The 26,600-nt window shown below is 35.2% G+C and overlaps 3 protein-coding genes and 1 long non-coding RNA gene across 10 annotated transcripts; 3 read left to right on the forward strand and 1 right to left on the reverse strand.

Moving 5' to 3' along the window:
- Positions 1–1,838: 1,838 nt before the first annotated feature.
- Positions 1,839–9,275, forward strand: LOC147516552 (putative inactive ATP-dependent zinc metalloprotease FTSHI 1, chloroplastic). Of its 6 annotated transcripts, none has more exons than XM_086589101.1 (9): positions 2,709–2,845; positions 2,970–2,999; positions 3,221–3,499; positions 5,218–5,276; positions 6,562–6,841; positions 7,164–7,247; positions 7,346–7,442; positions 7,546–7,796; positions 8,601–9,275. In XM_086589101.1, the coding sequence occupies exons 3-8, from the start codon at positions 3,341–3,343 to the stop codon at positions 7,566–7,568; spliced, it is 702 nt and encodes a 233-aa protein (XP_086445227.1). In that variant the 5' UTR covers positions 2,709–2,845; positions 2,970–2,999; positions 3,221–3,340; the 3' UTR covers positions 7,569–7,796; positions 8,601–9,275. The 6 variants fall into 6 exon arrangements, with proteins under 6 accessions (XP_086445225.1, XP_086445227.1, XP_086445223.1 ...); XM_086589100.1 differs by having other exon boundaries at positions 2,717–2,845; positions 7,346–7,458; XM_086589097.1 differs by having other exon boundaries at positions 7,346–7,796.
- Positions 9,276–9,754: 479 nt separating this feature from the next.
- On the forward strand, positions 9,755–12,311 carry LOC147516553 (disease resistance protein At4g27190-like). The gene is made up of 2 exons (XM_086589103.1): positions 9,755–10,032; positions 10,148–12,311. The coding sequence occupies exon 2, from the start codon at positions 10,514–10,516 to the stop codon at positions 12,272–12,274; it is 1,761 nt and encodes a 586-aa protein (XP_086445229.1). The 5' UTR covers positions 9,755–10,032; positions 10,148–10,513; the 3' UTR covers positions 12,275–12,311.
- A 47-nt stretch (positions 12,312–12,358) lies between these two features.
- Positions 12,359–16,505, forward strand: LOC147516554 (uncharacterized). 2 transcript variants are annotated; one of them, XR_015211072.1, is made up of 5 exons: positions 12,359–12,431; positions 13,074–13,259; positions 13,677–13,975; positions 15,330–15,571; positions 16,357–16,505. It is a non-coding gene; the product is annotated as an uncharacterized LOC147516554 (long non-coding RNA). The 2 variants fall into 2 exon arrangements; XR_015211071.1 differs by lacking the exon at positions 16,357–16,505 and having other exon boundaries at positions 15,330–15,684.
- A 3,618-nt stretch (positions 16,506–20,123) lies between these two features.
- On the reverse strand, positions 20,124–20,693 carry LOC147516555 (uncharacterized). The gene has a single exon (XM_086593311.1). The coding sequence runs from the start codon at positions 20,691–20,693 to the stop codon at positions 20,124–20,126; it is 570 nt and encodes a 189-aa protein (XP_086449437.1).
- Between the last annotated feature and the right edge of the window lie 5,907 nt (positions 20,694–26,600).

Below are 26,600 nucleotides of genomic sequence, written 5' to 3' on the forward strand. Positions count from 1 at the left end.
GAAGATGTTTTATTGTGTGTATGCTACATAGTGTATGTTAGTGTGTGCTGGCAGGTGGTGGTGGTGGTGTGTGTTTGTGTGTTTGTGTTTGTGGTGGTGGTGGTGGTGTTGCTGCTCCATGTGTGTGTGTGTGTGTGTGTGTGTTTGGCAGGTGGTGGTGGTAGTGTGTTGTGTACTTGTGTGTGTGTGTTGGACTGGTGGTGTGTGTATTGAGTGTGCTAGACTAGTGGTGTGGTGGTGATCTTTCTTTGTTGTTTCTCAAGATTGTTGGGTGATGTCAGCCTGGCTTCTTCTGCTAATGATATTGTTGTTGTTGCTTGATGTTTGCCTGTGTTGCTTGATATGTGTGTGATAGTGTGACTGTGATTGTGATTGTGATTGTTTGTACCTACTTAACACTTGTAATATCTGTTGACTTGCATGCTGCATTTTTTATTTTTTATTTTTGATTTGCGACTTTTTAATCCTGTTAGTTTTTCTATGTTCTTACTAGTACTTATAACGACATTTGGACCAAGTTTGAGAAGACATACTATGAGTACTATTAATGTTGAGTTGTATTGTCTTTAATTTTATTTATTTTGTATTTTGTATTTTGTATTTTGTATTTTTTTTTTTTTTTTTATACTTCATTGAGTTTGAAAACAAAAAAATATATATATTTTCCAAAAGTTGAAATATTATTTGCCATGGGAAAAAAACCATGTAAACAGACACTGGCAAAACTAACAAATCTAATATTTTCCCACTATACATTTTTGCAAACAAACACCGGCAAATTGAAATTTTCCCACTACAAATTAGCCTGGCAAAACTCTAGTGGGAAAACACTGGCAAATATAATATTTTCCCACCAGGGGTTTGCAAGTAAACAAACACAGCCTAAGAGAAATATATACAATCATTTAGGGTTTGAAAAACCATGAAAAGATCGATAAAAATTCAACCTTTAAATAGTTTCTCTAGCAAAAACGAAATTATTAGAAAATTTTCAAAGCCATAACTTATTAAACCAAACAATAATTACACTACACCAACTTGGTCTAAAAACGACAGCTACAACCAGGCATAAGTGACGACATTGTCACCAAGTACGGTACGGGTTTAAAACAGCGTACTTGAAAAAAAAACTTAGTTCGTGTTTTAAACGGAGCATCTCGCAAAAAAAAAAAAAAAAAAAAAAAAAAAAACGTGGGGCATAAAAAATGAGTTTAAAATGGGTTTAAAATGTATAATACGTAAAAGAAACGGTAAAAACCGATGATAAAAAATACTATAGATAAAGAGTTTAATTTTTTATAAGAATGGAAAAAAGAATAGGCACAGAAAATAAAAATAATAATAATACAAATGAAAAAAAATTCAAATACATGAAAGTATCAAATTATCAATTACTCATCCAAATACTAGAAGTTTTAGATTCAGTACCAAAACACGACCCTAAATAAGATACTACTAATTACCAACCATAATTACATAATCAAGTACTACAAATAAGTGAATAACTTTAAACTTTCCAAATATTAAATTCCAAAGCAAAATAGATCTGTCTCAATACATCAATTTAACGTCCACTCTTCAAAAAGGTAAACTCTAAAACTCATTTTTCTTCTCACGTTTTCTTTTAGATTTAAAAAAAAAAAAAAGTTTTAATTAAGTTTAAAATGAGATATTTTGAAAAACCCGGGTTTTAAATTGGAACAAAACGCTTTGCCAATTTAACAGGTTTTAAATACCAGGTTTTGGTCACAATGAGCGACGGCTAATGGCTGTCATTTTAAAATGAGTGTGCACACTGTCGTATTGTAGCAATTGTAGCTCGGGAAAATGAAAATTTCGAGAAATCAAATGAAATTTTGCTAGGGTTTTATTTCTCAATTTTTTTTAAAGAGAAGGCACCATTTGGTTTCTCCCTTCTTACCTCCAAGGCTCCAATTCTCCTTTCAATTCTTCCTAGCGCTTGCCATGATGGTGTTATTCATTCAATGTTGTCCTTTTTGGTTAGCAAGAGACGCTCGAAAATGGGTCGTGGTGTCAGCTCATTTAAAGACGAAATTTATTTTGTTTGTATCAGCTATTCAGCTATTGAGGTAATTTGTTTCTCACTTTCTTTATTGGCTTTGAATATTTCAATATTAGTGTGGGATGTTCAGAAATTTGTGCATTCTTGTAATCGATTTTTCAATTTGGGTTTTAAAAATATTGGCTTTGTCCAATTTTTCTTTTGATGCTACATACTGGTACTTATTTGGTAGAACTGAGGAGTGGGGTCTTTCACTTTGAGGGAAATTAGGAGCCTTTGTATTTTGCCTTTAAACAGAAATAGAATCCTTTGTATCTTTTGTTTGAACAGAAATAGAGCCCTTTCTTAGTAAATGGCTATTATCCTGGGAAACCATGACGTAATTAGTTTGTTTATGAAAAATTGTTTGTTTATTAGTTTAGACTTTGGAAAATGCTAAAACTACTAGTAGAGACAATTTTGTATTAAATGTTACAGAAGTTTGCCCCAGAACATCGTATTTTTCCCTCAAGTCAAGTGCATTAAATTATTCCAGAAGCAAACTAACGTATGTGGTTGTTATTTTAAAGTGAGCTAATTATACATCTTTGATATGTCAAATTAAGGAAGAAAAAAAATGGAGTGCTTTAAGTTGCTGCATCTGTTACTTCACTGTAATTTATTATGTGAACTCTTGGTTACTTGAGTTCATTGTTTGCATTAGAGAACCTATAAAGGTGGAGTGCAATTTTTTATAGATCCACGACAAGAGATTTTCCTTTTTGAAAAGGTAAAACTAAGGCCTTTGCTGGTGTGGTTTGCAGAATTGCAGCCATCACGAGAGTATGTCTACTACCCGAGATCTATCTCTTTATTTTTACCATTCAAAAGAAAAACAAAACTTGCTCACTTAGGAATAAAGCTTTGGCAGATATATAATGTTTAGGAATAATGTTTTTGTTTGCAGGTTTATGTTTTTGTTGACATGGACACTAAGGTGAGATAAATTATTGTCCTTCTAACAAAGAACAAAAGTTTGACTTCGTTCTATTCATATTTTTAACAAACCCAACTCCATGAAATTATTGCCCATGATCCGAGTAGCATTCATAATGACTTGGGACATGACCCTGTTGCACATGTGTTTGATGTTGGCTACTCCTTTAATCAATCTCCAAAGAATTTTTGTTTGTGATAGTTGGGCTGATTTATATATAGGTCTTGGGCGTTGATGGAAGGGGTACGATACAAGGCTTGGGCAGTGGTGTCCCCAAGACCATACACATGGCTGCAGAACCTTACAAGATAAAGGCTAAAGAAGAGCATAGGTCATAACAAATGGAACTTCAAAGCCAAGTTGAGGATTTGAAACTTGAAATGTACGAAGAGAAAAAGGCGTGCATAGGAATGCAGTCACAAGTTAATACATTGCTAGCTATGCGAGGAAGCAATCCGGAGTCCCAAATGCGATGCTCTACCAACTATGCTTCCAATCAGGTATGAGCTACTTTATTTTTTTTACAGTCCAAAATGCGATGCTCTACCTCTTTTAACTTTTTATTTCACAATCAAGAATTAAATAAGGTTATTTGGAGATTGAATTTTTGTTTTTCGGGTTCTACTTCAAATTGAGGTGTTGTTGCCGCGGCTGTGTATCGCTTGTTTTCACTTTGATTTCTTAGGCATCTGAATTTGGTGAGTAAACCATGTGTTTATTGATTGATTGGTAGTATTATATAGGCCTGCAACTGTTTTGGATGATGTGAATTCATTGGATTCTTGTTATAGGGTTTTCATTTTCAGAATTCAGAACTATTCTTGGTAATTTAAGCATAGAAAACTCGTTTTTGATTTTTTTTTATATGAATCCGATGCATGTTTACTGTAGACACACATATCTACAACTTTCGTGTTTTGTAAAATTTCATATCTAGTCGTTTTGCGTACTGAAATTGAAGTTGAAGTTTGACGCAGAAACTGGGACTGAAACTGAGCTGTATGCAGTAATAAAATCTTATAAAATAAAAAATTTACTCTTTTGTGTCGACTCCAAAACCAGTAGAATCTAGACTTATAGAGGTACAATCTCATGTTTTGACCAGAGTTCATACTCGTGATTAAGATTATGAAAACTGACTTCAATATACGACGACTGTTGGCGCACATATTCTAGGCAGGTTGTATTGTAGGATTTGTAGGAAGTGTATAGGACACTATACTTCGTAGATTTGTGCAAGGCCAAAGTCTGATGAAAGCTTATAGAGTCTTCTATCCAGTGCACCAAGCCTCACTCAATTTGGATGAGTGTGGAAAGAGATATGACCTCGACAATTATGCGTGTCAGAAATTGTCTATAAGAAAACAGTTTTCTGTGCAGTGTTTGATCCCAGTTTTAATAAAGTTAGGAGGAGAGTTAGATTTTTTGTAAAACACGAAAGAGTAAGGTTTGTGGGTTAGATTTTAAATGCAAAAAACCTCATCGCTTTTGGAAATCTGTGGAAAGAGTAGTGCTATCTAGAAGATAGCGTCAAAATTTTTAGTTTGCCAAAAATTAGGATTTTTACCAAGTTCGCGCTATAATTACTCATAGTTAGGCCGAGATTAGGACTTCGGGTTGTACATGAAAAATTAAGTGTACATATCATAGTTTTCAAATAATCAAGTGGTGTACCATTTGCAAGAATGCAGGAAACACTTTAGCAATGACAAGTTGGTTAGAAAACCTACTCTTTTATGTGCATGAACCTAGTTTGGGAAATATTCATAGCAATGAACAAAGAGTTTCTTAAACTTTTCTTGGGTGTTTTGTATAGTGTTTGTAGTTTACTTTTAGATGGTGGTTTTGTTTGGAACTGATATGAATCTTAAGATAGTTTTGGGAGACTGAAAAGTATAGTGAAATTCGTTTTTGAGCAATTTTGAATTAATAGGTTCATAGTGCATTACTAGGGCTAAAACCTTATGTATATTATTGTGGGAGTATTTGGAACTTGTTATACCTATTTCTAAAAAAAGTGCTTAAAGAGTCACTTTTAAAGTGTCTTAAAAAGTGATTTGTGTCAGTTATAGGTTAATTAGAAAAGTGTCTTAACTTGTTATAGCTTTTGAGTTTGGACACGTAGCTTAAACTACTAGATTTGACTGGAACAATGCGTGCAATCTTGTTTCAAGTGTTTAAGATTATGTGCTCACTCTTAGATTCATGTGTGTTGTAGGCAACTACACATTCATTCTCTATGCGCAAGTGGTTCCCTTGCGTCCATCTCTATATCATGTAAGTTGCAAAGAGTTGGTCGTAGAGTTCTAACATTTTGGAAGGGTGATCGTGAGGGGCACCGCAAAATGTGTACTGGAACATAGTGGACGAGATTCAAGACTTGGGTGTTTTACTCGTGTAATTAATTAATTAATTTTTTTTTCTTCTGTTCTATGAAACTTGTTTGTACAAAATTGTCACTTGGGATTGACTTTGGTTGAAGTTTAAGTAATAAATGAAAATATTTGGTTTTTTGTTTAGTACTTGTGTTCCATTGAAGTTGTGTTAGAAAAATGACTATCAGGTGCAACATATAGGATACTACAATGAGCAACCAAAAAACCTGCATATATAACCTGGAATATGGTTATTGATAAACTAGTCATAGGATGTCGTTTAGGTATATTAGAGAGGGTCAGAACTTACAAGAAACAAGTGTCAATGGCCGTTGTTAAAAAAACAAGTGTTAAAAGCTGTCGTTTTTTATTGGATAAACAAGTGTCCTGGGCAGTTGTTTCTCAAATACTACAGTCCTTTTTATGACGACCCTAACAACAGATGAAAGCACACGTTTTTCACTTAAAACAACAGACAACAACCGTCGTTTATTGACTGATTTTTTGTAGTGTTAAAAGTAAAACACTTATCTTTTTTATTGTCGTCTGAAAGCATTATCCTTTGTTCTACTTATATCTCTTCATAAGATTGTTGTAAAAGGGGTTAGATAATCGAATATAAAAAAAGGACATAGAAAGAACAGACTGTCAAGGTGTGTGATCGAATACACTGTCCTTAAGAAGAGATTTTTCCCTTCATATGGTGTAAAGGCTTCACAGGCGTCTCTACTCACATGATTCAATGACTGAAGTAGACTAAGATACACTTCAATAGGCTACTCTTTAGAACATCAACATAACTCTCTCTGGCGGCTGAAGGAAGAAGAGAAAGAAAATGTATTTTTTTTGTTTCTTAATTGAGTACTTAGATTTGGACATGAGTCCTCTTTATGTAGAGATCAAAGGTTTGTTTTTGTTTCTAGTACAATATTAGAAACCTACTGTAATAAGGAATTCAAAACTTGCTCAAGAAGCGAATTGGCCAAGCCCACTAGCATATCTCACATGAGAAGCCCAAGCTCAAGCCCGAACCCGACAAAATTAGTTGTAGCTTACCAATGTGGGACTATCACACAAACATAAAGTAGGAGGGAACACTCGTTGTTCTATTTCTTCACTTTGTACACACAAGTAGTTTAAAATACACGAACGAGAATTCCAACAAAACTAACATTTTGGTTAATCAGGGTGGACAGGAGCAAAACTGGCGCAGCTACTATACTCCAAGAGGCTGCATTGGTGGCAGTTCGGAGAGGGCACGGTTCTATCCTTCAGTCAGACGTAGATGATGTTGTTGATTGCTTAACTGTGGGACCAAAGCTTGTAGGGATTAAGTTGGGTCATCAAGGGCAGTGTCGTAGAGCAACTACTGAGGTTGGAACTGCAATGACATCTTATTTACTGAAGTGCTACGAGGACGCTAAGGTGGAATCCTGCGAACGCATCTCAATCATTCCTCATGGTCAGGTTTTAACACATTGTTTAATTGAAATTCCATCATACTTTTATTTTTTGTTCATAATGGAGGCACTGTCTTACCTCCATCTGGACCTAACTTATTCATACAATGGTGAGTTCTGTATAATAATGGGAATAGCTTATGTCAATATAATACAGTACATCCAGGTCCATTAGTCATTTATTTAAGATAATTAGTCGATAATTCACTACAAATAGTACAAAATTTTAAGCTAATTAATTCATCGACTTGTACGTCATGTATTTCGAAGTAGGTCCAACCATTCAGTTACTCTCTCTAACAAAAATGTTTGTTAACTGATGCATGCAGAGTCTCTCTCAAACTGTATTTCATCGTCTTGACGACGTGTCTTGTATATTTGAGCGTCGACTTCAGTTGTTACACCGGCTTCAGGTATAGTCACTTATTCTACTATTTCTGTGAGATTGGTCTTCTGTTCCATGCATTTGATAATGATCATCAGTATGCATTCCCATCATCCCATGTATTAGGTGTTATTTGGCGGTAGGGCTGCTGAAGAGGTTATTTATGGACGAGACACATCTGGAGCATCTGTTAGCTACCTTGCGGATGCGTCTTGGCTTGCTCGTAAAATTTTGACAATGTGGTGTTTCTTCTTTGGTACTTTCCCCAAGAATGTGGTAACTTTTAGATATTTCGTACTTACTGTTTCATTCTTTTCTTCCATCAGATGGAATATGGAGAAATCAATGACAATTCATGGAGAGCCACCTCCTTGGAGGAAAAAGGGTTAGCTTTATGGGACCAAGGCTGGACTTTGAAGGATCACTTTATGATGACTATGATCTTATAGAACCCCCGATCAACTTTAATTTGGATGATGAGGATGCTCAGAGAACTGAAGAGCTAATCCGTGACATGTACAAAAGAACAGTTTCTTAGCAGTGGAGACATCATGCAGCTCTTCTCAAAACAATTTAGGTGTGTACCCGTGGTCTTTTCATGTTCATATTCAAAGAAGGAACTCTAGGTTTGAGGATGATAAAACATCTTAATATGTGGGTGAGTATGGTGTATATTTAAAGTAATCATATGCAAGGATGATAAAATTATGTATTATACAAGATTTTAATCGTCATTTTAGCCTACATCTTCATCAACAACTTCATCATAGCTATTGTCACCACCGCTTGGTACAATGTTCTGTAAGGAAAGTAGGAAACCATAGGCCATACTGCGGCTGCACGAACGAAAGTTCATCATCCAATTCCTTGGAATCTCCTTTTCTCCCCTCAAATAATTGAACTAATAATAACAAAAGTAAAATATCTTGTTATTGTTTTAACCTTGATGTTGTATAGTCTGTAAGTTGTATGTTGTTGTGAGACTGGAATGTTTGTGCCGACTGTAGCCAACACCAAAAAAATAAAAAGTATAGTAGGTATATTTAGTATGTGGTACACATTAAAAATTAAACAAATATTCCGAGTAATAAAATTCTTAAGTTGAGGCCATTTGTGCTAGTCGTAGTAACTAGACAAACTAGCTGAGCTAGGAAAGTAAAGAAAGATGAAGTCTGGGTCAAATACTTTTGATTGCATGATATGGGTGTAGCTAGCCATATAAGTGTTAATTCCCTCCAGTTACTGAATGGGCTTGGTCTATATCTTTTAAAGTTCCAATTTATCTTTTGCGCCTAGACAAGACCTGAAGCGTCGATCTCATTGACGTTGTTTTGCACTGATGTCTGCCAACTTTGAGTTACTGAAAATAATCCCTTTGCAGGTCCTCCTGGATAAGAAAGTGATCAGTGGAGAACAAATTGAGTACATTCTGGACCAATATCCTGCAGAAACACCTGTAAGGCATCTTTTGGAGGAAAATCCAGGGAGCCTGCCATTTTTTGAAATGTAGCAAAAGCGTGATTTTGAGTTATCCTTGCTAACAGAGTCCAGAGGGGATTTACATTATATTAGTGAGATGAATTTCCATGTAGATCTTGTAACCGCTTGACCACCCCAGAGCAAGGAAACTTCTCCAATCTGACCAAGCGGCTTTAGAAAGAGTTGAAGGTTAAACTAAAACTGAAGCTATCAGTGAAAAGTGGTGCATATATGTACCATTGATATTGCTTTGCAATTCTCAAGAGGCCTATTGTGGAAGTGAAGTTATTTGGCTCATCAGATTCTTCAGCTGGCTGAGCGACTGAGACCTTCGCTGATTGGATAGGAAATGCTTATTGCATATAATTGGGTGCTTCTACATCTCTGTTACAAGGTACCCGTGGTGAGAAAATGTCGTTAGTGAGAGGTGATTGCCATTATTTTGGGTTGTTTTGATTTTGATAAAATGTAAACAATTTTTTGTAATACACAGAATCATGAATACTGTACAGATTAGTCAGTTACCTATTCAGGCTTCAAAGCTTTGATTTTAACTAGCAAGTTATGTTCTCATTCATTTATTTTTTTACTACTTAGTTTACAATTAAACCGATGTTAATTCCGGACCAGACTTTGTACAATTTTGAACTGAATGATATGAACAAAACCACAAGAATGTATTATTGTATATATTTACACCATTCATAAAGAATTCACATTTGTAATGAAATTTGCATTTTTTATGTCGGCAAAAACAGAAAATCGGATGATCAAAAATTCAAATGAAGTTACGTACGAAGCAAGTCAACAAACAGTCCAGTCCCACAAACTATAAGAAAGGTATATAAAAAGTGAAAAACAAAGCAGAAGTTGTTGGTTTTTTCATTTCATGATTCAAACAGAAGACTTGTTGGTTTTTTTCATTTCATCATTTCATCTTTGTCGATCTTGGACTAGTACTCAGCTTAACATCAATCGATCAATTATATTATTATAAGGTCAGTTCATTACAAATTTTTTCTTCCTTGTTTGTTGTCGTTATTATACACTTGATTATTACTCTTTTTTTAATCTGTCAAAAATATTATCCTACGTTCCATTTGTATGTTTATCTACTAATCGTCATTCATTGTTAAATGCTCACAACATAACCAATTCTACTGATAAAGTCCAATGATGACTATCTCTTAAAAGTTAAAAACTGATTTGTATTTTTAGCTGCTAATTCTCCACCTTTACATGATTTTAAATGTGCAGATATCCAGTTTGTACTTGAGCATTTTCCTTTGGTTCTTGTTATTAGAGGTTCAAAGAACAACCAACTGCCCAAACAAGTGAGATTATACATACTCTCTATTTACTTAATGTTATGTATTTTACATATATCCTACTGGAGTAGTCTATCGTGTCTCATCACTTTAATTAACAACCAATGCGTTGTAATGACAGGTATGGAAGTTGCTGGAGCAGTAGTTGGAGCAGCTGTTGGAAGCGTACTGACTTGTGCGCTTAATCAGTTGGGTGTCAAAAGTCTGAGTGACCAAATTCAGACATTGAGAGACAAAAAAGGAGAACTGATTTCTAGAGTAAAGGAGGTGAAAGAAACATTGCGAATCGCAGAGATACATGGAAAGACGCGCACAAAGGACGCACAGAATTGGTGGGATAAGGCCAACACTATTATACATATGGCAGATGTTGTGGACAAAGAAGCCAACATCGCAAAAATATGCGCAGCTGGAGTTTTCTGTACGCCTAATTGTTGTTCACGACTGAAATTGCAAAAACAAATTTTGAAATGCGTTGAAGTGATGGATGAATGATCTCTTAAATGAGGCTAGTCATTTCTCAGAAGAGTCTTTAACATTTTTGGGAATGGAGATGCCGACTACAGGATTGATTGGTAGTACTGCTGATAAGAACCTCAAGATGGTTTGGGAATGTATAGTAGGTGATGAGTTTGAGAAAATTGGTGTCTACGGCATGGGTGGCGTGGGAAAAACCACCATTATGAAGACAATCAGTAACCAGCTTGTGCAAGAACGTATTCGTTTTGAAAATGTTTTGTGGGTCACTATATCCAAAGCTGTTGATGCTCAAACACTTCAAAAGCAAATTGCGAAAGTACTCGGTTTGGATCTTTCTGACGAACAAGATGAAGATAGTAAATCGTCATCATTGCTCAGAGCATTGCATAGAAAGGGAAAGTTTGTGCTTATCCTAGATGACATATGGAAGCCATTTAATCTACATGAGCTAGGAGTTCTCGAACCCACAAAAGACAATGGGTGCAAGATAATATTGACTACCAGGTCAAGGGAAGTGTGCGACGGAATGTTGTGCCAGAAATATGTCAAAGTTAAACCGCTTTCTAAGGACGAAGCATGGGAACTGTTCTTGGTAAATGTCCATGAGGAGCTTGTTCCCAAAGTGAAAGAGATTGCAAAAGAAGTTGTTGCAGAGTGTTGTGGTTTGCCCCTTGCAATCATCACAATTGGGCGAGCTATGAGAAGCAAAGATGTTGGTGAGTGGCGAGTTGCATTATCAGATCTGAAGAAGTCTACAAGTTTGAACATGGACATGGAGGAACAAGTGATTCAGCGTCTGAAGTTCAGTTACGATCGATTGAGGGAGAAGAATCATCAGAAGTGGTTCTTATATTGTGCACTGTATCCTGAAGATTTTGCAATCAACACTAGTGAGTTGATTGAGTATTGGGTTATGGAAGGGTTAGTGGAGGGATCGAGCAAAGAAGATGAAATGCTTTGTGGCCATGTTATACTGAATACACTAAAGCGTTGTTGCATGCTAGAAGAAGTTTCTTCTGAAGAAGATAGTGATTCTGAAGATGAGGATAGGGACCGTGTTAAAATGCATGATTTGATTAGGGATATGGCTCTTTACATCACGAAAACAAAACCTAAATTCATGGTCAGAACTGGGCTTTCATCAACAGAAATACCGCACGAAGATGATTGGTCTGAAGATCTTGAGAGGGTTTCATTTTTGCAAAGTCGTATAAAAGACATTTCAATTATTCCCAAATGCCCTAAACTCTTGACATTCATCCTTTCTCAAAGTTATTATGAGGGTCGTCAACTAAAACACGCTGCAAGTGGTTTCTTTATGCACATGAAAAGTCTCACGGTTCTCAATTTATCCTGGACTCATATTGAGTCGTTACCAGATTCAGTCTCTGATTTGGTAAATCTTCGTGGGTTACTCTTAGATTTTTGTGAGAAATTAGTTAGAGTGCCTTCTCTATCCAAGCTTCGGTCACTAAGAGTGTTGAAGCTCACAAGTTCGGCCATAGAAGAACTGCCTCATGGGATGGAAATGTTGGTCAACCTCAGAAGCCTTGATCTCAGTGACAATTATAATTTGAAAGAAATGATCCCCACGGGATTGATATTCAAGTTTTCTTTACTTCAAGAGTTAATATTGCAGGAACTCACCATGGATAATGTGTATGCACGAAAGAGGGGAGATTTTGTGCGGGAACTCTCAAGCTTGATACAATTGGAAAATCTTCATATCCCATTTCACCAGGTTGTCGGACTTCATTGCCTATGGTGAATTTGGAAAATTTGAAAGGTTAAAAAGTACTTTATTGAGGCGGGAAGGGTATTCCAAAGGGTATTCCAAAGGGTATTCCAACCTATTCCTTGCAATGCCATCTCACTTCCAAACGCATTCAATTTCTTCAAGTTGCAGAATTTAACCAAATCACAAGGTTATCGAGAAATGATTCGCAGCAGGACCTAAGACAACTCATGATTGTTTCCTGCGATTCAATCGAATTTATAGTCCAACTTTTCCTTGTTTGAAGAGTTTGCAAAGGGTTGTGGTATTCAAAGTTTTATTGTCGCCTAGGTTGCTTCTTGCAATGCCATTGTTGAAGACAGTGGTACTGGAATTGATTCACATTTATTGGAATTCTCTACTCAAGACCATTTGGAAGGGCGTTGGTTTGTGACTCTCTTCAAACAGTTAAAGTTGTCCTGAATTGAAAAGGCTCCCTCTGTTCAACCAAGAACATCAAATCACCTTCTCTCAAACAAATCAGAGGAAGCCGAGGTTATTCACTGAGTGGACTTATCCATGTCCCGAACATCTCTTTAAAGTGAAGATATATTAATGGCTTTTATTCTTTTCTTTTCCTTTTAAACTTGTTCATAATCTGATCTAATGAAATTTTCCCTACTATTATAAAATCAAGGTCTAGAAGAATTACTAGGTCATGCTGATGTTGTTGTTCAATTGATCCACATATAAATTCGAACTTATATTGATTTTTAGTGGAGAATCAGAAATTCAGGTCTTGTTTTGGTTTCAATTGATTGAATTTTTGAATTTTATTGTTTTTTTTTTTCAGTTGAACTGATTTCTAGAATTTTTTATGGCGGGAATCGTCACCGTTAGTATTGGAACTTCTTTTGGTAAGAGTAAAACTCAGCGATGGAAGTCTAATGTGTCACCAATGTTAGCGAAACGACAAGCGTGCTGTTGTCTTTTGTTCCAATTGCACAAAACGTTACTGCCATCCTTGCATCAAGAATTGGTAATTTGATCTTTAAATAATTACTGACATCTATTAACTAGAAATCTATTTTCAATCTAGAGTAATTTGTAATTTTCATAACTGCGTAATGTGTTGTTTTGATGCATTGATAAAAAATTGTGTTCGCGCTACTCTTTACAGTTGTAACTCCCTAAATGTAATTTGTTAGGACATAGAAGACCAAGAGTTTTTTGGTTATTCTGTTTTTCCATATTGCTTTAACAAAGTCAACAAAAATTGCTACATGGGTTATAGTAGAGATATTTTAACTTTAGATAATCTCATAGAAATTTCCTTATATTCGGTTTCCCTAACTTGCAAAGTTACACCTACAGAAAGGGCTTGTCAGTTGTGCGGTTACATTTTGTTTTCTCATTGTGTTTTAGGTTGAAATTAATATTTGTCAATTCTTCACAGGCTACCTAGAAGGCTGTATGCACAGTAATCAATGGCCAGAAATGTTGAAGCTTAAAAATGGCCCTCATCCAGTTCATTTGAAGATCAGTTGCATAGGCCTGGTGTGGAGTTTATTGCTGCTCTCCCATTCAGTGATTACACCCCATCCGTAGTCTGGTTTTCTGTATCCCGCTGCAAAATTTCCTGAAAATTTGTTGAAGCCAGACTTGGGGCCCAAAACATATATAGCGTATGGATTTCCAGAAGAGCTCGGCAGAGGTGATTCAGTTACAAAGCTGCATTGTGACATGTCTGATCTGGTATGTTTTTCTTACTCGAAAAACTTTTCTTGTTTTTAATGGTTTCGTGTTGTATATACTTTCTCTTGTTTTCTGTATCCTATAGTGCTTGGCATATTTTTCTCCTGGGCTATCTAAACACTTATTTGCTTACAATGGGTTGTCCTTTTTCATAAAATGTTATTTGAGGGTATGAAATGCTTTTCTTCACGCTTCTATCTTTAGAAGACGTGTTAAGCTTTCTGTGTCTGTCCTATTTAAATATTGTCTTTGTGTTTCTTCTTTTGTTTTGGTTCAGTCCTAATTAGCCCTTCAGAAAAGAAAGCAAATCATATGCATGGTATGTTGTAGCTTATGGATCCAACTTAGGTCGCATAAATGTTTTCTGTTTTCCCTCCAGTTGGCGGTAATGCTTACTCTTTTACTTGTTTTAGGATTAAGTTGGGCTTTGAACAAAACTTTAAAGTAGAGTATTGCGCGACAAGTCCATTAACAACAGGTGGGAGTATTGTCATAAACACAGTATGATCCTTTTTTATTCATTGACACTTTAACAGGCATTGTAAATTACTTGTGATCACAATTCATATTTTTAGTTTCCTCTGCCAGTTTAAAGCTTTCATACTCTTTTAGTGTTATTTAGCAATTAGCATGCTAAATCGATAATTTCTGTATTGATGTCTAAATTGTAAAATATTTCTTATCATCCTATATCATTCAGTTGCCATACTTAATTCTTGTATGTTATCACTTGAAGAAATTATGTGAAAATAATTTCAAAATTCAAAATGGATTCGAAACTGAGGCATTGAATAGAGAATCAGGATGGAGCAGACAACTTTATCCCCCACCCCCCTTTTTCAATCAAAAAAATATATTCATTGATATGAAAAATAAATGAATGATTTAGAGGTCAAGCGCGCTACAAATTGCGCCGCTAGCCCCTTATTTTAAATTTAATTTTTGTTTGACTGACAATTCTATTTGATTAAATTGTAACTACCTTCAGAGTGCACGACTAATTAGTTGTTGATAATTTTTTTAAGAAGTTGAGTACACTTTTGTCCATGCAAATAACTACAAAAAGACCCAGAAAAAGCTCTCTAAAATTGTAACAGGAAGAACTGTTGATCTGCCCACCCTGGACCATAGAACATTGTTCTTTAAAATTTAGAGTGGGCTGAATGATAGGAGGCCGTGGACTGAGCTGAGCAAGCTCTTGCCTGGTTGACAAGAATTTTTATATTGTGTTGTTTGATTTCGTCAAGCATCTGGAGTTTTGTCGGAACATTGCAAATTGTTTTTGTTTGTCAAGTGTATCCATTACAAAGTTGGCAATATTTGTTTGTGTTAAATCATAATTTCCTTGTTGCAGTGGGACAAAAGGAGAAGAAACGGGTTTACATCATCAGTTTTAGAAATTATTCCTTGTCAGGAGATGGAACATATTATGACGGTGTACAGAGAGAGTTGAGATTACCAGTGATTGAATAAAGTTGATACTGTTAACTTTTTAGACCTTATCTCCTTATAGTATCTTTCAAGTTGTAGATTATGAGGCTGCTGAAGAAAAGAATAAGATTGCTGATAATGAATGTATGGCTGGAGCCATCCTCAGTATGTACAACCCCATTTTATAGTAAAGTATTTAAATTTCAGATTTCATTACTTGTTTGCATATGATTCTATATTAAAAAAGAAAAGAAACTTTGGAAGACTTATTGGCGAAATACTTTGAAGATGAAATTAAGAATTTGTTTATAATTAAGACAACAAATGGTTGGTTATATAGAATTGAAGATTACGATTTTCATTTATCTTGTATTCTTGTGAAACCCACAAAAGTTAATTCCGATTCTGATGTGTAAGTGCAAGGAGAAGGGGAGCCTAATGTGTCACCTGTCTAGGTGACAACCCGATATTTCAGCCTAAATATTATGGTTTAATAAAAAATATCGACATAATTATTGATATTTCACAGTATAGTTTGTATGTTGTAGGTTTAAGCGGGAAAAAGAGAGAGAGAAAGAGAAAAGACACGTGGCCCAAGCTGATTGTATGAGAGAGAATATTGTAACCGATTTTGTTCTTCAATGATAAACTTTATTTTCAATTCGATTCAATCTTTAACCTTTACCTCTAGCAATTCATTCTTATCCGTCTTAGTTAGTTTCTCTTGAAAGCTACATCACCAATGTTAGGGAATTTATTAACTAGAAAGCTATTTTCAATCTAAAGTAATTTGTAATTTTGTACACGCTGCTCTTTACAGTTGTACCTCCATAAATGTAATCTGTTAGGACTTAGAATACAAGAGTTTTGAAATGGGAATTTGCACAGATCAAAAGTGCATATACTTTTTTCTGATTTTTATGGCTAAATGATAATTTTTATGTACGTAGTATACCAGGTACCCTGAAAAAATGAAGGAGCAAATTGAGAATGCATGTCCAGATACCCTGTGTGCTGTGTGGAAAATAATTGCAATTGCAATTGCAAGGCCTGCTTGCGAGCGAATATAGTGGTGGTGTGGACTTTTGCTTTTTGCTTTTGTTACTTTTTTTACTTTCTTTATTTGGTGGACTCACTTCCTAATATTCCTACGAATGGTATTTCGACCAAGTGGAGAAATGTGAGGATTGCAGCTTGTGAATTGTGATACAAGAAGAGTTGGCTGGTGCAATCGAGGTGGAAAATAGGGAGAAAGTGGTGGAAGAGAAAGTAGGAGATTGAGTTAAGTGAAAATATTCCGAAACATTTCTAATGCTCTTATTCTGCAACTGTTGCTTTTCATTATTTGTTCGGATTTTTTAATTTAAGGACCTTAATTTAAAACCAGAATCATAAGCAATTCTTCAAGAGAGAGAGAGGCGAGAAGAACCTCACACAAATATCTCTTTCTTCTTGTAACAGAATCTAAAACCTCTTGCACAGTCATACGCAAAGATTAAGAAAAAAAAATTCCAAACTAGATATCATTCCAATGCCAAGCAACAATCATTTTAACTTGTAGCCTATCCTGTCATAGTATATTTGGCATTATGCCAGTACCTAATTCCTCTTTCTTGAAAACTCTGCAGAAGATGTTTGCATAAGCAAAATTCTATAGCAACCGAATTTTTTGAACCGAATTTGTGAACACACTGACGTCCATCATGGGAAAATCAAGGTCTCTCTCGAGTTTATTCAAAAGTGTGTTGTTGTATTTATCCATCATGGGAAGCGAGTTTATTCAACTGTGCATATTTATCCAACTCAAATTGTATTTTTCTAAATAACTAACAAAACTGCACGCACGTGTGTGTGTGTTTTTTTTTTCCGATAATCACTGATCGATTATAAACTTAAACTTCAAGATACATAGGTTCATAACTTCATATAACAAACAAGATGGTGGAGGCTCTCTTCCTGAAAAACTCATAGCCCATTTAGCTATTGAGTGGGCCTCTCTATTCAAATTTCTACCAATACACTTTAAAATTTTCCTGAAAAACTTATAGCCCATTTAGCTATTGAGTGGGCCTCCCCATTCAAATTTCTACTAATCCACTTGAAAACTATAAGAAAATCAAATACGGATTTTAAAACACTAATGTTCTGCAAAATGGGAATACAGTTCTAGTCAGTAGGTAGCATATCCTTTTCTAAGACTTCTATAACAGTCTTGTTATCTCCATAGATTAAAATAGCTTATAGGGACAAAACTAATTGTCGCAGCATCTTGCAAGAAAGTTCTATAGCTATATACTCAGCTTCCATAGCATTATTTGCTTTGAACTTTGTAAAACTAGCTCCCAAGACTGCTCCTTGCTCATTCTTGCACAAAGCTCCAACAACTCCTTTACATGACACCCTATCATAAGTAGCATCATAAAAGATATGTGGACAAGTATGAGTAAATAAATTGTTGTGCTGGGAAGCAGAAATAATAATTGTCACGTCATCACTCCTGAAAGCCTCCAAATTAGTGATCCAGGAGGAATTTGAGTTGTGCCAGATAGTTCTCATGTTAAGAACTCCCCTCTCAAATTTCACATAGTTTCGGTGTTTCCATATCTCATATAGAAAGCAAAGACAGAACAGTCCCCTTCTATTGAGATCATCACAATCAGCTTCCATCCAACTAATAAAGAGTTCTATCCATTGCCTACAATCAGTGTATATGTGATCTGCTACTTTGAGAGAAACAATGGATGCAAACCACACAGCTTTGATCCACTCACATTCAAAGAATAAATGATAATCTGATTCCAGATGCTTGTAACAGAAACAACATGTTAGATCACTATTAAAATTTCTATTAAGAATTTTATATCCAGTAGAGAGATAATGAAGATAGAGCTTCCAAAAAAAAGTTCCAGACTAGCATTTACTCTAAGCTTCCAAATCAGCTTCACAGTTCTGAAATTTAAAGTAGAGTAATGTGCTTGATTCTCATGCTTGCTGATAAGATGAAAAACACTTTTAACAGAAAACTCACCCTTTCTATTACCAAGCCATCTTAAACTATCAGAGGTGACACATGGCTTAAGATGAATTCTACTAATGATGTTTTTGATAAAGGTTGGAAACAATTCTCCAATCCTATTAAGATTCCAAGACTGAGTGGTTGGAAGGATGAGGTGTTTGACATAAAGATGGTGTAGAGTGGTATCATTTGGTTTGAAATCATCTAAAGGCAAAGGTTTACCATTGAAAGAGAGCCATTTGTCATAGAAAAGGAATATCTTTGATCCATTACCCACAGGCTAGCATGATTTATCTTAGATAAATTGCAAGTATCTATATACTCCTCTCCAAAAATAAGAACAGTAATAAGGTAGTTTATCAACATCTTTTAGCCTCCACCACTTACTATATGTAGCTCTAAAGAAAGATGCCCATAAGGAATCCGGACCTTTAAGTAACTTCCAGCCATGCTTTGCAAGGAGTGCAACATTCATGTCTCTTGATTTTCTAAAGATCATGCCCCCCCATAGATTTAGGAAGACACAACTTATCCCAACTTGCAGTGTGAACTGACTTAGAATCTTCTCTTCCATTCCACCAAAAGTCTCTGGTTAACTGATCTAACTTATCACATACCTTGATTGGAATATGGTAAGTGCTTATAGTATAGATTGGTATAGCCTATGCCACTGTCTTCACAAGTATTCCCCTTCCTGCCTGAGACAAAACTTTAGCCTTCTACCTAGAAATCTTCCTTTGAACTTAATCTACTAAGAAATCAAAATTCTCACTTCTCTTAGCAGACAAGACAATAGGTACTTCCAAATATTTTTCATTCTCATTGAAAGTTTTGACATTCCACAATCTCTTAAGAAGAACTTGATGGTCATGATGCACATTTGAACTAAAAAAGATGCTTGATTTGTCCCAATTTACTGCTTGACTAGATGCCAGACAATATTTATCAATGATACTTTTCATACACTCTGCCTCATTGACTGTAGCTTTGCAGAAAATTATTAAGTCATCTGCATATAGGAGGTGAGTGAGAGGTATAGAGGATGGATTGAGTTTAATTCCATGTATATTTCCATTGGTTTCTTCTTGAAGAAAAAGTCTTGACAAAGCTTCTGAAACCAAGATGAAAAGGTAAGGTGATATGGGATCACCTTGCCTCAAACCTCTAAAGGGGAAAACCTTGCTCAAGGGAGGACCATTAAGGAGAACATTATAAGAAACTGTTGCTATGCATTCATTTATAAGCTGCTTGGCTCTAGGAGAGAAACCTAGCTTATCTAAAATGAAAGCAATAAAACGCCACTCCACTCGATCAAAAGCCTTGGCCATATCAAGTTTGATAGCCATCCATCCTTGCTTTTTCTTTTTTTATCTTCTTCATAGAATGGAAAATTTCACTATCCATGCTAGTATTATCCCATATAGATCTACCTTTGACAAAAGCAGCTTGATGGAGAGAGATAAATTTATGAAGCAAAGGTTTTATTCTTCGAACTATAATTTTAGAAATGATCTTGTATATGAAATTACTCAAACTAATGGGTCTGAAATTTGAAATATGTTTTGGGTTGGTGATTTTAGGTATGAGAGTGATGAAAATTTCATTTAAGGTTAGAGGAAGTCTACCAACTACAAAGAAATCTTGAATTGCTGCTATCACTGTTGGAGAGATAGTAGACCAATACCGTTTGAAAAAAATCCCCTAGAATCCATCAGGACCAGGGGCTTTAAGACTTCCTAGACTGCTTACTACTTTCCAAATTTCACTAGGAGTAGGTATTGCAATTATGATATAGTTTTCTCTAGCTGTAATAGATGGGTTGAAAAGATTCATAATGCTAGGATCAGGTAAAAGATTATCAGAAGTAAACAAGTTGGTAAAGTACTCATTTATGGTGAGCCCCACATCAGTTCTACCATTTCTCCACTCGTTGTTATTATCTCTTATTCGGCTAATATTGTTTTTTCTCCTTCTAAAGACTATTGACAAGTGGAAGAATTTGGTATTTCTTCCACCTTCCGTAGCCCAATTGAAACCTGCTTTCTGCCTCCAAAAGCTCTCTTCTTTCTCATACAATTCTTTGAGTTCATTTTTCAAAACCACACTTCTCTGATATATTTCTTCAGTAACCCCTTGGGAAAGAACATGTTCTAAATCTCTCTTCTTCTCACGAATCTTATGGAAGATGTCTCCAAAAACCTCTTTGTTCCACTTGATAAGTTTTTTTTTTAGTATTAGTAATCCTTTTGTTATACTCACAGCCAGGTGCATAATCATTCAAAACCCATGCATCTTCAACCACATCATCACAGGATGGCTCCTTGAGCCACATGTCAAAGAATCTAAAAGGTTTCTTTAAAACAGGTTCAACATGATCAAGATTTATAGTAAGGGACAAATGGTCTAAAGTGGAGTTTACATGTGTTTTAACTATCACTTCAGGAAAAAGGTCTAACTAGGATGTGGTTGCCAAGGCTCTATCTAGCCTCCCTAAGATATGACTTTTATAAACTCTGTTATTACACCAGGTGAATTTTGGCCCTCGAAATCCAAGATAAAAAAGACCAAGATCATTTATGAACTCATTGAATTCAATCATGCTTTTGTTCATGCTAGGATTACCTCCGACTTTCTCATCAGGTGATACAATTGCATTAAAGTCTCCAAAAAGGAGCCATGGGCCAGGAATGTAAGGTAAGAGAGCTTTAAGTTCATCCTATATTTTCTTCCTTCTATGCATAACAGGCTCTCCATAAACAAAAGTAAAGAACCACACAGAATTGGAATGAAAATTGGAAACTTTATTTGTAATGTGATTAGGCGTAGTCCCCAGAATATCCATATCCACACCCTTTTTCGGTCTTTCCAAAAGACTGCTAGACCTCCTTTTAGTCCCACTGTTGGTACAATACTGCTTTCCTTGAACTTCAGTTGCTTCAAAACTCGATTCATCTTTTGTTCTGTTGCTTTTGTTTATGATAAACAAACTACATCTGGTTGCTGCTCTTTGATTAAATCTTTGAGATTTTGAATTGCTGTGGCAATCCCTATTCCCCGGCAATTCCAGGACAGCATTGAAGTAGAGACGGCTATTGCAGAACACTCATCGCAATACCCTTAGTTCTTCAATGTAAGATTCACAAACTGATTCACAAACTAGAACTCTGAAATCACTATAAAAAATCACTGTAAAAAACTGCTGCAATACCCGAAAGTAATACACCGAAGTCTCCCGACATTCAACACACCAAAACAAGATTAATCAAGTAACACTAAACTGCCAGAAAAGAATCACACAGGATGTCAATCTTTGCTTCAGACTTCACAAAATATCACTAAGCACAACACCACACTTCAAGTAAACAAACAAACAATTAAACCATGTAACCTTACTCAAAGCACAGCAGAAGGAAGAAAGATAACCATGACCAACAACATAACCCAGAAGCAGCACCAATTAGATCGATTCCAGTGAAGAAAATATAAAAATCCAAACTTGTTTGAAATCAAAAAGTGATTTGTTGTTGTGCCCATAGTACAAAATATCCCGATATATCGCGATATTTGGGGATATATATCCACATTTCAGAGAAAGATAAATAAATATCACGATATGTTCAGAGATATATACAACTGCAAATATCGATAATATTTTGACAATATTTGCAATATTTGTGATATTTTGAGATATTTGGCGATATTTGGCGATATTTTGTGTATATAACAATTTTATTTAATATTTACCATTATATTTCAAATAAATATAAATAATGTATCATTATATATCAAGAAATATCAACAATATCTACGATATTTGCATGTGAAACAATGTCAAATATCCCCAAAGAAAGGGATATATCCACGATACATATCCAGAAATTGAATATCGATAAATATCCATATCCTGATATTTTGTACTATGGCTGTGCCTATAAAGATACCCATGATGGCCGGAACCTTGTAGTGCTTTGTAGCTTCTATCCACTTGTAACTTCCCCAAAAAGTGTCTCCCCTTTCAACAACAACACCATCATCTTACTGAAGTAACCCAATTTGGATTCATGTGAAACTCTCCAAGAAAGAAACCCAAAAAAACTAACTTGACGACTATGTGGATATTGGTTCTTCCACTTGTGTGTAAAACTTATATAAACAGTCCATGAGAATTGGATGTTGTTTTACTCTACTCTATTGATGATCTAGTGGTGAAACTCGGTCCGAAACGGTTGGAAATTCGAAACTCAGTGTGAACTCAGCGGAAAAAATTCTGAACGGCCGTAACTTTGGGAAACACCAGGCCCGGCCCTGAGCAGGTGCCATGTGGGCGACCGCACAGGGCCCCCAATATATAAGGCCCAAAAAAATAGTTTTAGTATAAAAGGCTTATTTCGCAAATCAAAAGCCCAAACCGATGAAAAACCCAAAAAACTGAAAATTTCACAGTAAATAGTCGATTCTCTCATATTCTCTTTCCTTATTAATTATGTTCATAAAAAAAGAAAATAACAATAGATATAATAGATGAGGAGATCTTCTCAATGACTATATCTCTCTCTTCCTAATTAATAACGTTTTATTTTGGAAAATCACTCTAATTAATTGCTTGAGTTGTCCTCAATTACTCAAATACAAAAAGAATTAGTAAAAAAAAAAACCCGCATTCACCTTATGACCATCTAGTATCCTCTTATTATCAATAATTTCTTTCTTTACAATTGTGGATTTGTATTAATTTTCACTTCGATAAATCTCAATTACTTATTTACCTAAATTTTGATTATTTTTCAAGTAAGTTAGAGATTAAAATCAATTTTTCCTTTTCTTAAATATTATTTCAATAACTCAATTTAATTCCAAAGTAATCTAGCCTAATATTATTCACCTAACTTGATTTCTTGAATCTACATGATTGTTTTCCTAATGCATTCATAGCTTATAGAATTTTGTTGATTGTTCCCATTACTGTCGCGTATGTAGAAAGAAGTTTTTTAAAATTAAAATTATTGAAATCATACCTTAGATCGACTATGTCACAAGAAAGTCTAAATAGGCTAGCGTTAATATATATTGAAAATATTTCGATGATCCAATTTGTGTTGATGGAAGACTGGAAGAGGACCACATTTCACCGTTTGCACAGGGCCATTGAAAACTCAGGAACGGCCCTGGGAAACACTACCACCTTAGGCAGGCACCGCCATCGCACTGAGAAAAAACGGAAAAAAGTGGCGAAGCTGTCTTCTTCCTAAAGTTCATACCTTTTCACTTCAGATCTCAAACCGGCTACACTTGCATAATCTCAAAACCCAATCGAATCCAACTCCCTTTCCTACTAGACACGCCTGTAAACTACCTTCCGACTCCCTATCTGGCGGTTTGAATTAGTTTACACGCTTGCTAGCCGTTTACACTGTCATGGATTCATGGATTCATGGATAAGAACCAGTATCTACTGCCCATTGCCAATGAAGCTAATAGCTCTTGTGATTAAATCAAGCATCGCTGAGTTCATGTATCAGTACATGATCAACTAACAAAGAATTGAAAGACCATTCCAGGACGAAGGATACTGAGGACTGGATTGCAATTTGCATGTGGTAAGCTCCGGGCCGATTTATAATTACCCTATCATGGTGACGAGTTACTTATCAGCCCACATCCAATGCTTTAACACATGATTCAACACACTATCTGTGACATGGTTAACTGCACGCACGTTGCGCCTGTAATAAATGTTGTTGTTTATATATGAGACTTCCATGAATCGACATAAATCAAAATCCAAAATGAATCGACATAAAAGAAATGTAGTTTACTTCTTATTTATTCATCAAAAATAAATAAAACCAAAACTATTACTAAATATAGGAAAGTTACATACTCAAAAAGAAATGTAGTTTACTAATCAATTGACAACCAAAATTCCGTATCAAAATAAATAAAACAACAAAACTATCACCCAAATATAGGAAAATGAGAACATGAGTTGGGGATCAGAACCCTAAATCCATAGCACATAATATTAGTCTAGATTCCTTTTGTTTTTCTGTTAGTGTTCGTACTCTAATAAAAGTAATGCCGTCTTAGATCATGCTGCTGACCCAAAGTTAGACAAATTGTATTGCCTATGCACTCCCGGGAGCTTCCCTGAAAAAGGAAAACAAAAATAAATAAAAGAGAAGTAAGAATGGGAAATAAATAAAAGAGAAGTAAGAATGGGAGAATTGATGACGTGATTGTTAAAACGGAAAATAACATTTGATTAAATTGATTGTCATATTAGCTTAGATAGGGAGGTAGAAGTGTTTAAGTCGTTTCACCGAGATATGGGGTATAGGGTTACAATTGTATCCTTGATACCCAAAGCCAATGACATCTTTCCACTAAATGAAGAAAAGGACTTTCCGATCTGTTGCAAAAGCAAGTGCTGGAAAAATGAAATAACATCACAGGATCTATGTAGCAAGAACATAAAACTCCAGTGGATACTACATTTCATAGTTCAACATTCACACCTAGATGCCAACTTATCTATATCACGTTACAATACTTTGTCATAGTTAATAACTCGATTCAAGAACTCCTAGTAAACGCACAATTCCAAAGTCCAAACCCTCCTACTAAAGATACACACTCAAAGGAATGGTTGAGTTAAAGAGTTTCTTTGAAATAGGATGCTTGTTATTACTCTTGTAAGTCACGGTTGACACCCTTCTTAATATTAGGTATTTGACTTTATGAGAGTGGAGTGTTAGCCAACATTTATATTTGTTATGAGTGACTAATATAAGATTGGTAAAGGGACAAAATAAGCGAGTACTATAACATTTTGTGACGGAGCATGAAGGAGAAAAAAATGGGGTTAGCATTAATGAATCATTAAAAAAAAGGTGTTGTGCGTGGGGAAGAAAAACTGTTAGGATACCTTATGGATGAAAGGCAAGCACATACGCATACGCTGCAAAATAGCATGTATAATTGCAAAACAGAGCACCTAACTAAAAACGTGAAAAGAATACTTCACTTAGAAACTTCCGCTATAATTCAACAGAACGTTCATCCATATATTATGAACTATGAAGAAATGGAATGAAGTAAAGATTCATAGTTAGTTATATTTAAGCCTGGCTATTGAATGAAGTACATGCATTAGACTTGAAGTTTCCTCTAAGAGACTTTGTTGTTAAATATTACACAGCCGCATTGTCTATGTTTAGTTAGCCATTTGGAGGAATTATTAAAATAGAAAGGCAAAACACTATAATATGGCGTTATAGTCAATTAGTGCCTTAGTGCCCCATGTCGAAATAGGCACTATTAGCGATCAACATGCATGGAGAAAGAGAGTAAAACGCGAAGAAGTGAAGTATTACAGTTTAGTGACAACATTTTCGAAATCTTTATATCATCCTGATCTTAGTGCTATGGCGAAAGTGTATATAGATTACCTTACAAAGAGTAAGTGATAAGTACCTTGTAACTTTGTTGCAGTAGGTGTATGCCCATTTCAATTCTTGCAGTACGTCAATGGAAGTGTATGCCCATTTCAATTCTGTGTGCTAGTATATTGTTGCACATGATATGAAAAGGAAAATTACTCAGTACCTACTGAACTAATCAATATACAGTGTGGGACGACAAATCTAATTTGCACAGAGCAAATAAAACCGAAATTTGCGAAAAAATATATATATAAACTCACACAGCGACAAAACTTTATAATAACCGTTATTGACAACATGATATATCCTATAACGATTACTAGCATCTGATAAGTTTCTTCATTAATTAGCATTATATATAATGTAAAACCAACATAATTAAAGAATTAACCGAAAAAAAAACAGAGACTGAAAATGTAAATGAAAAAATAATAAGAACATCAACAAAAACCGTTTTATCCATAAACTATAAACTAGACTAAACTACACAAACCCCATCAACATTTTAGACAAAAAAAAAACAATAAAACAACTATTGAACATAATAAACTCATAAAAAAAAAAAAAGGATTGTCTTGGTGGTCTTTTAAGGAAGTAAGATTCCAGAAGTAGTCGATCTTTGATGGAGGAATGATTTTCTCCACCAAAACACGGGTCAAAAAAGGGATCAAACGCTTTGCCATGCTGGAGAGAGACATACCGTTTCAAAAGAATTCGACTATGGAACTGTTCTTTA

The sequence above is a fragment of the Coptis chinensis genome, chromosome 2 (assembly GCF_015680905.1).
Source record: "Coptis chinensis isolate HL-2020 chromosome 2, ASM1568090v1, whole genome shotgun sequence".
NCBI lineage: Eukaryota > Viridiplantae > Streptophyta > Magnoliopsida > Ranunculales > Ranunculaceae > Coptis > Coptis chinensis.